This window comes from Haliotis asinina, chromosome 2 (genome assembly GCF_037392515.1).
Source record: "Haliotis asinina isolate JCU_RB_2024 chromosome 2, JCU_Hal_asi_v2, whole genome shotgun sequence".
NCBI classification, from domain to species: domain Eukaryota; kingdom Metazoa; phylum Mollusca; class Gastropoda; order Lepetellida; family Haliotidae; genus Haliotis; species Haliotis asinina.
The window spans coordinates 95,586,786-95,601,760 of NC_090281.1; the positions used below are offsets into that span (position 1 = coordinate 95,586,786).

At 39.7% G+C, this 14,975-nt stretch overlaps 1 protein-coding gene across 1 annotated transcript; it reads left to right on the forward strand.

Moving 5' to 3' along the window:
* The first annotated feature begins 505 nt into the window (after positions 1–505).
* On the forward strand, positions 506–10,822 carry LOC137274640 (CD209 antigen-like protein A). The gene is made up of 3 exons (XM_067807947.1): positions 506–794; positions 8,482–8,653; positions 10,006–10,822. Exons 1-3 carry the CDS (start codon positions 506–508, stop codon positions 10,229–10,231), a joined length of 687 nt encoding a protein of 228 aa, XP_067664048.1. The 3' UTR covers positions 10,232–10,822.
* The last annotated feature ends 4,153 nt before the right edge of the window (positions 10,823–14,975 follow it).

Consider the following 14,975-nt stretch of genomic DNA (forward strand, 5'->3'; position numbering starts at 1 on the left):
TTCCATAACTAGTATGACGAGATGATCATCAGGTGCGTTTGATGAAGGTACTAAACGTAACTAGAAGTCTAAGCGCTATTATGTTTTCAGTTTCTCGTCTCAGTTCACTAGGGTTTCTAACAATATCAGGTGTTTGAAATGATTGTGATATTTGTTAATTATACACATGCATTATTTATTTGTTTACTGCCTAATTACTGAAAATGTAGAGGTATGCTGAGTGCTTTACAACTAGATCAATTACTGCTGACTGGGTATTCAGGCTGTTTTACGCACCGGCAGTAGCATTTCAAATTAAGTTGATTTTCTTCTAGATCATTCGATACTGAGTCGATATCCATCACCGTCCTAATATCAGACAGAATGTCTGGCGTACAACTGTTTTAAATTTTAACATAAGCATGCATGATACCCAAGGTGAGCTTGACAGCTGACGTTACATCATTACTGTCACTGACGCAAACGAAGTCAGAAGCAAAACAGAAGCAAGTCACCATTGAGGAACATGGACGCCAAGTCAACTGCTGTGATTGTAGGCTGGTTCTTAGTGACTGTTCTTCAAAGATGTATGTGCGGAAGAAAGTATTATTACAGAGTGGAAAATCTGGACAACAGAGAAGTCACAGAAGTACCATTCCAAACCTATACATCCACATCTGACGTTGGCCACTGTGCACGTCTTTGTCGCCAACAAGACTGCGTGTATCTCAGACATGATGGCGACGTCTGCAGTTTGTATGACGTTCTCATTTACGTCGGATTATCGCCAGCTCCTAGCGCAATCTACTATCGCAGTAAGTTGATTAAGAAGTATATATTTATTTCTGGTACTGAAAGGCCACAGGCCTGTAGTACAACACATTTTAAAAAATCACTATTTACACGCGCATGTGATATACATAAAGAAAGGGAAATAATCAGCTGTAGGTTACAATGTGTTTTGACATATATTCTGTCCTATACAACATTGCACAATGGGTAAATATGGACAAGTTTTTAAGTATAGTATGGTTTGTGTCATTCAACAATGCAAAGAATTTATAGAGGTTTGGATGGACCTGATAATATTTCTTAATATACAACTTTCTGATGGAATTATATGCTGGGCAAATTAAAAGAAAATGATATTCATCTTCTTTTTGGTTAAGATCACATAGCCTGCAAGTTCTTTTTTGACATTTTTAAATCTTCCACTTTCGATAAGTAAATCATGTGAAGAACATCTCAGTCTACTTAACGCTATCCTATACTTTTTTACGTTTAGACACAAAAGATACGTTTCGGCGACAAAAGTACATTTAAACATCTTATAATACAAACATTTACTGGAAAGGGACATCTTTTCAGACCATTCTTGCAAATAGATATCTTTTAGTCTTTGCGTGAGTTCTGAAATAAACTTGCCCTCAGAATCAACACACTGATTGCCCCATGCAAAACCAAACCCCGTCGAAAATAGAAAAGTTCTAACAGAAGAAATCCAATTTGTATGTCCATTTTTGTCGAATAGCATCATCATATTGTAACATTTCTTTGGTAGCCTATAAGACGGCATCTTCAGTAATTTTAACCAGTATTTTATAACTCTGATATTTGTAAATATGTGTATCGGGTGTATACCACATTCTCCATACACCATTGCATTCATCGTATTGGGTTTAACCCCAAGAAATCTTTTACATGCTTTCAAATGAACTCGTTCAATATCACTGTAATAATTCAAACCCCATATTTCGGCTCCATACAATAAAATTGGCTTAACTTTGGCATCAAATATTTTGAAGTATGAACTTATTTTTATATCTCCAAGTACATTTAATTGTTTAAAGATACCTATCATGACCTTTTGTGCTTGCAAGCATGCGTAATTAACATGAGCTGTCCAGGATAAACAATTACTAAAGAACATTCCCAAATATTTGTACGAACTAGTGCATTCTAATTCTTTATGTTTATACAACCATTTCTCGGTTTTTGACAAACGTCTCCCCTTTTTAAAGACTATTTCTTTCGTTTTATTTCTGTTTACAGTTAATTTGTATTTGTCACAATAACTCTCAAGTTCTTGTATGAGTTTCTGGAGACCCGCAACGGTGCTTGAAAATAGCACGATGTCGTCTGCAAAAAGCAGGAGAAATATATGTACTAGGTCCGGGTGCAGTTGTATTCCATACTCACAATTGCTTTCAATTTGGGTTGCCAATTCATTTATGAAAAATGAGAATAAAAATGGGCTAAATATGCAGCCTTGTCTTACCACGAGTTGTAGTTCAAAAGAATGTGACAATTCATTGTTATTTGTAACACAAGCTTTGACATTTTCGTACATATTATGAAGCAATTTTTTCATTTTAGGACTTAGGCCGTGAGTATTAAAAAATAGACCATAATTTTTGTCTGTCGATTGAATCAAATGATTTTTCGAAATCCACAAAAAGTGTACACAGTTTACCCCCTTTGGTATTAATATATCTCTGTATAATACTTTGTAATATAAACATATTGTCGGTAGTCGTATAACCATGTCTAAATCTTGCCTGAGATTCAGTTATTTTATTCAATGCCTCTCCCCACATTAACAGAAGTAAAAACTTTGCTACATTAATAGAAGTAAAACCTTTGCTAAAACTACTCAAAAGAGTAATGCCTCTGTAATTGTTTGGATTATTGATACTGCCTTGTTTATGCAGCGGGACAATAATACCGATTGTCCAACTATTGGGAAATATACCATTTTCTAATATTACATTGAACAATAATTCTAAATATGGTGCTAAAATATCCGCCGAATTCTTAATTAACTCGGGTATTATGTCATCGATGCCTTTGGATTTATTGGCTTTTAAACATTTAATGCTGTCCAAAATCTCCTGCCTACTACTAGGAGAATCTAGCATATCTTTTGTTAGCTCAAGATTAGAGTGAGGGGATGTTGATGAATTTGCACCGTCAGCAAAGTTATCAGTGTTATCATCCGTTTCTAAATTGAAAAGATTTCTAAAATGTCGATGCCAATCAATCATACTAATATTGTTTTTTGCTACGGTAGAAGTATTCAAGGTTTTCACTTTCAGCCAAAACATTTTTGAGTCTGATATGCTATTTTCTATGTCTACCCGCTTTTCTTTAAAGTAATCAAGTCGCTTTACTGCATTATATTCGTTTCTTATCTGACAATATTCTCCAAATGCCTTCTTATCTTTCGATTTTCTAAATATTTTACAGCTTACTGCGTTTAGTTTTAAGGTTCTCACATGCCCTATCATACCATTTGTTTGATATTTTCTTTGATGTACAAATCTTTCTTTTCATATTTTCCGCAGCTAAACAGAGAGCATTAGTGACGTATTTAATGCTGTCATCAATATTTGTGAATGCGCTATCAGCTGATTTATCAAGTATGGACTGAACATGATCTGACAACAGATTCTCTCTAAATCGTTCTGCTTTATCATTTTCCCAGAAAAACTTATAAGCATTATTTAGGTTTTCGTCAAGCCCTTCAGAATATCTAGCATGACCTGTCTTTATTGACAGTGTTATTGGTAAGTGGTCTGACTCGATACGAGATTGTATAGTGAAATCACCAACAAAATCAAATAGTATTGATGATGATATAATATAGTCTATTAGGCTGGTACCATTATTACCTATATAGGTAAAATCTCCAGTTTCTAGGTCGCTGCCACATCGCCCATTCATTATATGGATATTCAAAGTAGAACATAATTCTAGTAAAGCTTTACCAAAATTGTTAAGAGTTCTGTCAACGGAAAAACGTCTTAGATTAAAAAAGTCAGTTAAAAAGTCCCAATAGGAGTCTTGTTGATTTTCTGTGTACTGTAGTAAATCATCTTCTACAAAGTCACAACTTGTGCCAGTTCGAGCATTAAAATCCCCACCACAGAGGATATAAACATCTGGTAGATGGGACAAAATATCTAGTAAGGAGTCTTGGAATAGAATTACTCCGTTTTTACAATGTGGATATAGTTTACTATACCATGTCGAGCCTTCTGGTTGGATGTATACACATGAGTAGAGAATATCTCTCTCCAAACCAAATAATGCCCGATCAAATAATATAAACACAGCGTTTTCTGTTGTTTTTGTCCCTTTCAAATATTTACAGAACTGGCCACGTATTAAGACCAAAATCCCACCTGAAGGTCTCCCACAGGTAGATATTTTATCTGCTGCTTTTACAACCACCTCATAATCCGGGAAAGTATCATGGACATTTACATTCTCACTCCATGTTTCACTAAGTCCAATGACGTCAAAAGATTTGACCTAGGTAATAAAATCATTGTTAGATAAGTTATGCGTTATTCCACCAATATTCCAAAACATAAAGTTCACAAAGTCAAGTGAAGTATCACCGCATGCGGAGGTCTCTTCTTTCTGTTTCGATCGTTTCCGATGCGCCGTAAAATGTTTAGGATAATCATGGCCTTGGCCCCACCCCTAATGGGAGCGTTCTCTGGGAGGACGACGCGAATCCGACCTGAGACCACGCCGGGAGCGGCCCTGGTTACTACTACGTTCCCGTGAGGTGTTCCTTGCATGGTGTCAGGGAGACTGAGTGGGTGCAGGTGTGTCAGTCGTCCTATCGGGGTCGTCCCAGGGAGCTCCCATCAGTTTATTACCCTTGAAGTAATAACGTATGTTAGGGTTTTCACTACGTCGTCGTTGAAGCTCTTTGCGTTGATAAGTTGTGAGATCATTAGCAATCCCTACCCCCTGGTCCTTTAAGACACTCCTCATTTTCACAGACTGCCACTTATCCTCCCATTGACACAAGCGAGCTATAATGGGTCTAGGCTTGTCCCCCCTTTTAGTAGAAAGTCTGTGTGCCCTTTCTATGTCCCTCGGGACAAAAGGTGGGAGATTCCTCACTACCCAGGCCTTATTGAGAACTGCTAAAACCTTATCTTTACTCTCCGTGTATGTCTCTCGTTGACCGTTCTCTGGCACATTATACAGCACGACATTGTTTCGTCTGCAACGTTGCTCTTGCTCCTCCAGTTTAGTGTCTAATTCTTCCAAGTATTTTTCGATACCCCCTGTCCTGTCAATCAAAGCCTCAACATCTAGTTTTATCACTTCCTGCTCTTGTTTACTACTGTTTATGTCCTCTTTGAGCTAGTGGATGTCAGATTTCATATCTCTGATGTCATCTTTGACAGATTTTATATCCCTAGATAATCTATCTTCACTCGCCTTTATCTGTTTCACAATGTCCCTCCTCATCTCATCTAGACCATCAATAGGGCCGGGGTTGAGTCCTATATCTGCTGACAGATGTAACGTTGAAGGAATCAGTTTCGTTACAGGTAGAGTTGCTGTTATCAGATGGTTATAGCACAGAGTGCTTGTCAATCTTGAACTATCAGTGACGTCACTGTTGTCACACAAATGTAAACAAACATTTACCGCAGTCAGTAGATCACACTCAAGCGGGCAGGCATCAGCACAAACCTCCAGATATCTCACAAGGGAAAAGGACAAGATGAGATGTACAGAGAATAGCACAGCACATAGAACCAGTCTGCAGGGAATATCAGAGCTGGCCCTATTCATTTCATTTTCGTTGTAAACGAAATAGTACATGAACTGTATGAAAAATGTTCCCAAGGTATATTTGTATCTCAGGATATAATGGATATCATGCTGCTTATCATGTTTGCTGATGATGTGGTTTTATTCTCATACAGCGTTGTAAATTTGCAAAGGCAATTAAATGTCCAGACCTGTTTTCATTTTGTTTCAAATGGGGACTTCAGTTAAATTTGGATAAGACAAATATAGTCATATTCAGAAACGGGGGAATAGTTGCCAAAAATGAAAAACGGACATTTGGTATTGTAAAATTAATAATTGTACTATAAATATTTAGGCAGCATGTTCTCATCAAGGCTGTTTTAGTCCACAGCGTGTCGTACTCTTGCATTGAAGGCTTCTAAAGCTGATTTCCTTATACACAGATTGTTTCAAGTTCATGTCGTTTTCGACAGCATGTAACATTTTTTTATGGTAAAGTTGCACCTGTTTTATTGTATGCATAAGAAATGTGGGGCCTTCAATATTATGACTGTATTGAAAAAGTGCAAACATCATATTTCAAACGTTCCTTGCGTGTTCGGAAATTCGCAGCGAAAAAGGCAATATTAGGCGAAATTGGTCGTGCCAATATGTTTGCTTTAAGTAGATACAGAGCTGTTAAATATTGGATTAAATTGGTTAGAATGAGTGTAAACAGATGTGCACACCAATGTTATAATATGTTGAAAGATCTATATGACAGAGGTAAAAGAACCTCATGGGTTTCAGATATCCGTTCCTTACTGTTTACTTATGGGTATTCACATGTATAGGTATACCAAAATGTTAGAGACGAAAAATTGTTCCTGCAATTCAAACAAAGTTTAACGGATATTTATATCCAAAATTGGCAAGGCAATGTACAAACGACACATTTTTTAGTAATTACAATCTTGTAACATTAGGATTTACCCAAAGACGTATATTACATGATAAGACGTTATTGAAGGTATTTTGTAAATTTCGAATTTCCCTGCATAGTTTGTATGTGAATTAAAATAAGGATGCTGAAAGACAGCACACTTTCTGTAACTATTGTAAAACAGGACAAGTCCAGGATGAATTTCATATTTTACTACAATGTCAACAATTTAATGATTTGAGAACAAAGTATTTAATGTTTCTCGATGGCAAATATGTATGTACATCTCAAATGATAAATTTGCGTAATTCACGAAACAGACATACCGGTAAAGCAATAGCAACATTTCTGAAATGTATATTTTCAAAAATGTTTGAAACAGTGTCTAAATGTAACTTTTCTATTTTCTTACCACGTGACAACAAACGTGTCCTACTTAAGAATATTTCGCTCATGTGACGACGTGCATGCGTGTGTATATATAGCTGCTTTTACTAGCCCAGGTTTTATAGTGTTATCTCACTCAGATACCATGCAGCAGTAAAGCGTGAATACCCCACTCAAACATACTAAACTGACTCTGAGCCCATTAATGCCGAGCACTAGGCAGAGACCGACAAGTTCTTCGGTTGCTTGGACAGACGAGGTTCACATCAGAGTAACGTAAGGCATAACCAGAAAGGTATGACGTATGTTCGAGGAGATTATATCCGGTTCGTCGTTTAGCTGGAACTGAGAAATGCAATCCCAAACGAAACGTCTTGCATGTGACCATTCTCTAAATAACATTTTGTATTCAAATTGTGCGCTCAGGATTTCTGAGGATGTATTTCTCACTCGTTAACGTGAAAAACAGCACAAAGACATCCAATGACAATGGAATTTCGCATAATGCATGCCCAGCACGTGCTACACGTGCATACAGAAGTTAACTCCTGTAAATATACTGGAGAAGTCGCAATCACTAATGCAATAGAGATTGACACTGACAGAAATGCCTCCGAGGCAGTATCTCGGTGAAGCAACAAAATGGAGAATTGTGGGGATGATAGAGGGGGGTACATCATTATGTGAAGTTGCCCGGCAGATGGGTAAATCAAAAAGTGTAATTTCACGCCTGTGGGATAAGTACCGTCAAACGGGTGGGCTTGCAACGAGACCTGGGCGTGGTAGACCAAAATCAACGACACCACGACAGGATCGTCTCATTACGTTAATTGCTCTACGCGATAGGTTTAAATCGGCCCCTGTCATCAATAGAGAATTCCGCACACTCACTGGAAGACACATTTCAACCTCAACCGTTAAAAACCGACTCTATCAAGCTCGTCTGAAAGCAAGACGGCCTTTTAAGGGTGTCACCCTTTCAGCTCACCATAAGTGCCAAAGATTGGCATGGGCTAGGCAGCATTAGGGCTATGACGGGCTATGCGCCACTGGCGTTACACCATGTGCTCTGATGAGTCAAGGTTTTGCCTACGATTCACAGATGGCAGAAAACCTTGTTGGCGTCGGACCGGGGAGCGATATGCCAGAGCAGCAATTCTTGACCATGATCGATATGGAGGTGTTAGTGTCATGGTTTGGGGTGGGATTACTAAATGACTTCGCAGTTTGACAATCACCATTTATTATTAGCTCAATCGGATAGATCAGTTGAAGGATTTGTTCAAGTGACTATTACTAAATGATATCCTTACCTCATGAAAATAGTCAAGGCACGATTGATTAATTTCGAATTTTTTAAAAGACATGTTTTGATGAACCCTTGCTATAAGTTAAGCTAAATAAAACGGAGTAAGCTTCAGAATCCACCAAGACTTTTGATAAACAGGAGACGGGAGATAAACGCGCTTTCACCAGAGATGAGGAGTACTTATACGACCCTAAATTTTGAGCCTGAAAATCCACACAACATGCCTTGAGCAAATCAGCCACACTGACCTCCCGATTCAAAGCACATATTGTTGATGACATTTGTAAGTCAGAATGTATTAAGCAATTATTAATTGCAGCGTGTCCAACTAGACTGGGCTTCGTATTTGCTGAGTCGACGAATCTTTGCTTCAAACTCAGGACTGAAACGAAAACTTGGGACGAGAGTCAGAATACATGTGCCGGTGATGGCGGTCGTCTCGTTGTCCTGGACACCGACGACAAGTACAACTACGTCAAAAACTACATCATGGGAGGTAATAACAATAATAACATGGAATAATCTTCAGGGATAACATCCCAGGCACATATCCTTTGTATCTACAATGAGTGTGTTTATCAACGTTTCCAAAAGTTTGATCTTTTTAGCACACGTTATGCTGAAACTACCAAACTTTCTGACCCCATTCACATTTCAACGTGTCAATTCTCCGAAATTGAGTATGATGTCATGACGTTTGTCTAAACTCGGCGTCCTGATGAGATTGTAAAAGGGCTGTGTAATAAGACATGTGATTCCTTCTCGGTTGTGTCGTTTCAGTAGAAGCAGAATCATTTTTATGGGCAGGTTTTCATATCTTCCCGTTTCCATCTTTAAATGGGGCAACCCCATATCTAAAAAGCGCATGTCCGCCCGTTTGTACGACTCATATTACATAATACATAACTTTCACATGATCTGCTCTCTAAAGATTGGGAACATCAGCCACATCCGCAAATATCTTACAGAAGATGCTGCGTTGAAAATGATCTGTCACTGGTAAGGTCAAAATGAATTTTATTGCCTACTGTAAAGTCCTTCTCACAAGTACACCCAACGTACTCACCACTAAACCTCAATGTATTCAAAATACTGCTGCAAGGATTGTCTCCCACTGCAAATAGCAGGACCACATCACTTCCATTTTGACAAGCTTACACTGCGTGCTATACAGAACAATTTTACAAAGTACTCTGCATACTCTTCCACTGTGTAACTGATGTTCCAGAATACCTGCGTGAACTTACCGTACATTCCGACAAGGACGATCAGATCTGTTGATCGTCCCCTTGGTCAAGGTGCGACAACTGGTGAGAAATCATTCTCATATGCTGCGAGTGGAACAAACTGCCCTTAGAACTGAAAACATGCCATGACCTTTCACCTTTCGAGATCGCATCAAAGACTCATCTGTTTCGCCCCGCCTATCTTTCAAACCAGGAACTTTGACTTTCCCTTCTCTTCCAGCGCTTTGAGCATACCTATGTGTGGAAAATGCGCTTAACAAGTGGAATGTTATATTATATAATGCCATTAAAAAGAGATCAAATGGAACATTTCTTAGATTAGAGGTGACACGTTCTTAGTAAAGTGCAGATTTGGGTTCTTTTGCTGGCTTGAGACTCATACGGGGTTCGAATCCACACTCAGGCACCTCATCACCAACACACCAAGTCAACCTTATACACCGCTCAGCCACCGCGACTTCTAAATGCCACTGTGCCGTTATAGATTTCGGTCCGGGGAGCCATTCCAATGCACACTTATCCCCCATACAAAGAAAGTGTAATGAAAAACATATGTTACAAGTTAAACATGATGTGTATATTTTATCTGTCTTTTACAATGTTTCAGCTACTGGGACTTCGACAGTGTGGGTCGGCATGAAGAAGTCCACCACCATTGGCCCCTTCAGATGGTTAACGGGATCAACATACACCACTAAGTGGGACGCTGGTGAACCTGATTACGTGTCCTTTCAGAATTGCGTATACTTGTATCGCAACGATCTAAGTGACACGGAGTGTCTCGACCAAAGACGATCTGTTTGCGAGATTATTCTTCAATGAAATACAATCCGAAAAAATGAAAAGAGATTGGAAATGTCATGCACAGACTATATTGGTGTGACGGTCACGATCAACAATTAGAAATAGTACCTAAATTGTACGCAAACTTAGCCTGAAAAGAATCCTCATGGGAAAATGAAAACTATTTGAATTAACCGCACTAGACATTTCTTTAAATTTGAGGAGTAAGTGACCAAATTTAGGTTCGATGCATTCCAATCTCTCACATGATATCATACGTTCGCTTGTTTGTTCAAGTGCACTCTTGACTTCTCTCTGTTGTGAGTTGGACCCTTCTTGACTGTGGAGCCTGTCCGGGTAAGCATTGAACTTTTGATGTCTGCGTATCCAAAATTCGTAGATTAAAGCTCATGCTGTTTATTACTGGATTGTCTGGTCCAGACTGGATTATTTACAGACGCCGACATATCCTTAACTATTGCTGACTGCAGTACAAAACTGCATTTATTTCTAAATTCATTTATTTTCTTGAGAGTATTCATAATACTTCAGATGGTTCCCAGCAATACGTTAAGAGAAGCTCCCTTTTATGAACGAACGGTATTCTCATTGACGGTGATTCATAACAACAAGGCCATGTTTGCTATATGTTTTACAACAGACTGTTATCCTTGAATTTCTGAGATTTTGGAAAGTCTTCTTTAGCTTTTATAAATGATCTGATATCGAAACCATTTTTATCGAATCCTTAGTATTTTCCTAATATATAGAAGGGTCTACTGATAAAATAATACCGAGCCATGTAGAAGGTATTACATGTTGCCATAGAGGTTTATTCACAAATAGTGTTGCTGTAACTTATATATAGGACTTGATATCGTTCCTTTGGCTACATAGTACTCAGTTTATCTTACCTTTATGCAAAATACTTTAATGCCATTGGTCAGTGACGCTTTAACAAGTTTTCGTGTCAACTCTCAAAGGCGGGTGACTATTAGAAAAATATTACCCACTGCCACGGCACCCGCCAGACGCTCCACCTAGAAGCTGGATCGCAAACAGTCGTATGAACATGTTTCATTGAGTTTAACAATCCAATCATTGGACCGACGCCATTGTGTTTATATACCAAATTATTGGTGGCTCATCGTTCTTCAAAATCAAATAAAATGATATTTTGTACACTTGACATTTCGGTAGGATACATATGTTGTAAACTTCTCCCCGGGCTAGTAGAGTCTGATGTATGCCTTGTAGTAGCAGTGTGTACCCGAATTATATCATAAATGTCTGCAAACATTGGTCAGATAAACTTATGCAATTTATGCTCGGGGACACAGATTCGAAAAACGCTAAATTCATTTACGTTACGTTACGTGATTTTGGGCATTCTGTTAATTCGTGCAGTCGTCAGCACTGCAGCATTCTGTAAGTATTAGAATTAGAGTCTTAGTCAGACAATGCAGTGAGGAAGATCCAACACACACAAATACAGGTGCAATTGAGCACTTAATGAAGACAGATCAGGGATTTAAAACAAATAGTTGCTCTCGAAAAAATCAATGACCCTTGCAGCAGACCCTTGAGCTCTGTCTGGACGCTGACCTGGGCAAGAGTCCATTTCTGTGGACAAATAACCGGGGCAAGAGGGGCAATAATTTACCCATTTTATTGTATGGTGCAAAAATATCGATACAATCGAAAGAAAATATTGCAAATAGATATGAAAACAGTGATAATATCACGATTCACTGATGCATTAGGTTTTGTATGATGCGATACACACTTCATTTTACGATTGATTGATTTATATTTTGGCAACGACAGTAAACCTTTGTAGAGTTGAAATTGACCGACAGACGACTCCAACAGTATTTGGTGACTTCAAAGTCTTCATCAACTAACAATAAGCAGTGCTCCAAGTTCAATGTTTCAATATTATATACACTGACTAGGGAGGCACGAGTAGATATTTTCACATAGGACACTAATCCCAATGCCGTAAAATAGTCTACCCCAGAGACACGATCACTCAATCTGAAAACTGAGAACCCAAAAGTAGTTTAGATCATCCCCATGCAGCTCAAGCCAAAGATCATCTCCATTCAGCTCAAGCCAAAATCATCTCCATGCAGCTCACGCCCAAACGGACTGTGATCCAGTTGGTCCTGTTGGATAACAGCAAGAGTAGACATTGACACTCAGACAGTCCCTGCCCCCACTCCCACACATTGCCCAGTTTGCCTGGAATAGTTAAAAATGTCCTTGTTTCAGTTTCATGCAATTTTATCAAGACCTTCATTGTAAAATAGCCTTCAGCTACTTCAGATCATTTGAAACCGGATGCATATTATTTTAGGATCTCTCTCATGATAGCATCCCCACAATCTTATAACAGTCGTAACATTCGTGTATCAGTCAATATCTAGCACTGACATGCCTCTTTGCTCAATGATTTGTAAGTCTATATGTTATAATTGCTCTTCATTCGCAGTCACTCCCTTAAAGACAAAGACACGGTTGTCACGCTTAAAATCAGGGTTGATGCTCCTTCCTTGGCATTGTTACAGGGCGAGAGTGGAGTTGAAGGAGTGTTTCAAGAGCGGGAAAAGTCAGCAACTCTATGTGGCATCGGCGATATTCCAGCCATAAGGTGGCTATAAATGCCTGTCAAATTGCCTCATCACCTTGATGTCACATTCTAAAAACTAACCATCTCGAATACTGAAATATTTTCAAGCATACTCCTCTGTATTTTATGTAATGCACTAAATACATGATCTATTGTCCACCAGCAACCAAAGTTTGACTGTCTTACTAGTGACCATTAGGACATCGTGTTCCTGCATTCATACCTAGAACGAATTTAGTTGTAGATATATATAGATATCAGAAATCAGATCCTCTTCAATGTATTTACACAAATAACATAAGGGGGTTGTTGAAATTTCAGTCCAACTGATGACACAGAGATAGTGATCCGTTGTGAATTGCGTCAACCTAACTTAGAGATACATATTCTTCAGGTATTTGAGAGTAAATTGTGTTACACTTACATTTTTAAATGTATTGAGATGTTATTGAGTACATTGTTTAGACATTCATTGACCAGGTTGAACGCCATAGCTACAAATATAAATATTATTTCAGTCATATATTCTGTTGTCTTAATCATCGTCAACATTGGCTACATTCAACTAAATGTGGGACCAGTGACTCCATGGAAAGCTCGGATTGCCCCAGACCCTTTCGGAGATAGGGTTATTGTGGTGTTGTACCACAGGAGGCTTCATTTACTCGTGTCAAATTAGCTGAAGTCTTATGCAAGTAAAAGGACTCTAACATTAACAACCATAGTTGTCTCACTGGACCTCAGACCCTGATCCCTGACGTGGTCTAACTGCACCCTTGGATATCCACTGTGATCAAACTGAATCCAGGAGACATCCCGCGACGTGACCAGGCTGAACCCGTCAACATCCATATCTTGGTCAGACTGGACGCGGGGAACATCTGCGTTGGTCTGACTGAGAGACATCTCCCGTGGTGGTCTGACTGAACCCATGGCATCAAGTATGGAGTCAGACTCGACACGGGGAACATTTCCTGTGGTGGTCTGACTGAACGTGTGGACATCGAGTACTGAGTCAGACTGGGCATGATCGACATCTCCTGTGTTGGTCTGACTGATCGTGTGGACATTGCGTATTGAGTCAGACTGGGCATGATCGACATCTCCTGTGGTGGTCTGACTGATCGTGTGGACATTGCGTATAGAGTCAGAATGGGCACAAGAGACATCTCCTGTGTTGGTCTGACTGATCGTGTGGACATTGCGTATAGAGTCAGAATGGGCATGATCGACATCTCCTGTGGTGGTCTGACTGATCGTGTGGACATTGCGTATAGAGTCAGAATGGGCACAAGAGACATCTCCTGTGGTGGTCTGACTGATCGTGTGGACATTGCGTATTGAGTCAGACTGGGCATGATCGACATCTCCTGTGGTGGTCTGACTGATCGTGTGGACATTGCGTATAGAGTCAGAATGGGCACAAGAGACATCTCCTGTGGTGGTCTGACTGATCGTGTGGACATTGCGTATAGAGTCAGAATGGGCACAAGAGACATCTCCTGTGGTGGTCTGACTGATCGTGTGGACATTGCGTATAGAGTCAGAATGGGCACAAGAGACATCTCCTGTGGTGGTCTGACTGATCGTGTGGACATTGCGTATAGAGTCAGAATGGGCACAAGAGACATCTCCTGTGTTGGTCTGACTGATCGTGTGGACATTGCGTATTGAGTCAGACTGGGCATGATCGACATCTCCTGTGGTGGTCTGACTGATCGTGTGGACATTGCGTATAGAGTCAGAATGGGCACAAGAGACATCTCCTGTGGTGGTCTGACTGATCGTGTGGACATTGCGTATAGAGTCAGAATGGGCACAAGAGACATCTCCTGTGGTGGTCTGACTGATCGTGTGGACATTGCGTATAGAGTCAGAATGGACACAAGAGACATCTCCTGTGGTGGTCTGACTGATCGTGTGGACATTGCGTATAGAGTCAGAATGGGCACAAGAGACATCTCCTGTGGTGGTCTGACTGATCGTGTGGACATTGCGTATAGAGTCAGAATGGGCACAAGAGACATCTCCTGTGGTGGTCTGACTGATCGTGTGGACATTGCGTATAGAGTCAGAATGGGCACAAGAGACATCTCCTGTGGTGGTCTGACTGAAAACATGTAAGGAGTCAGACTGGACGAAGGGGATGTC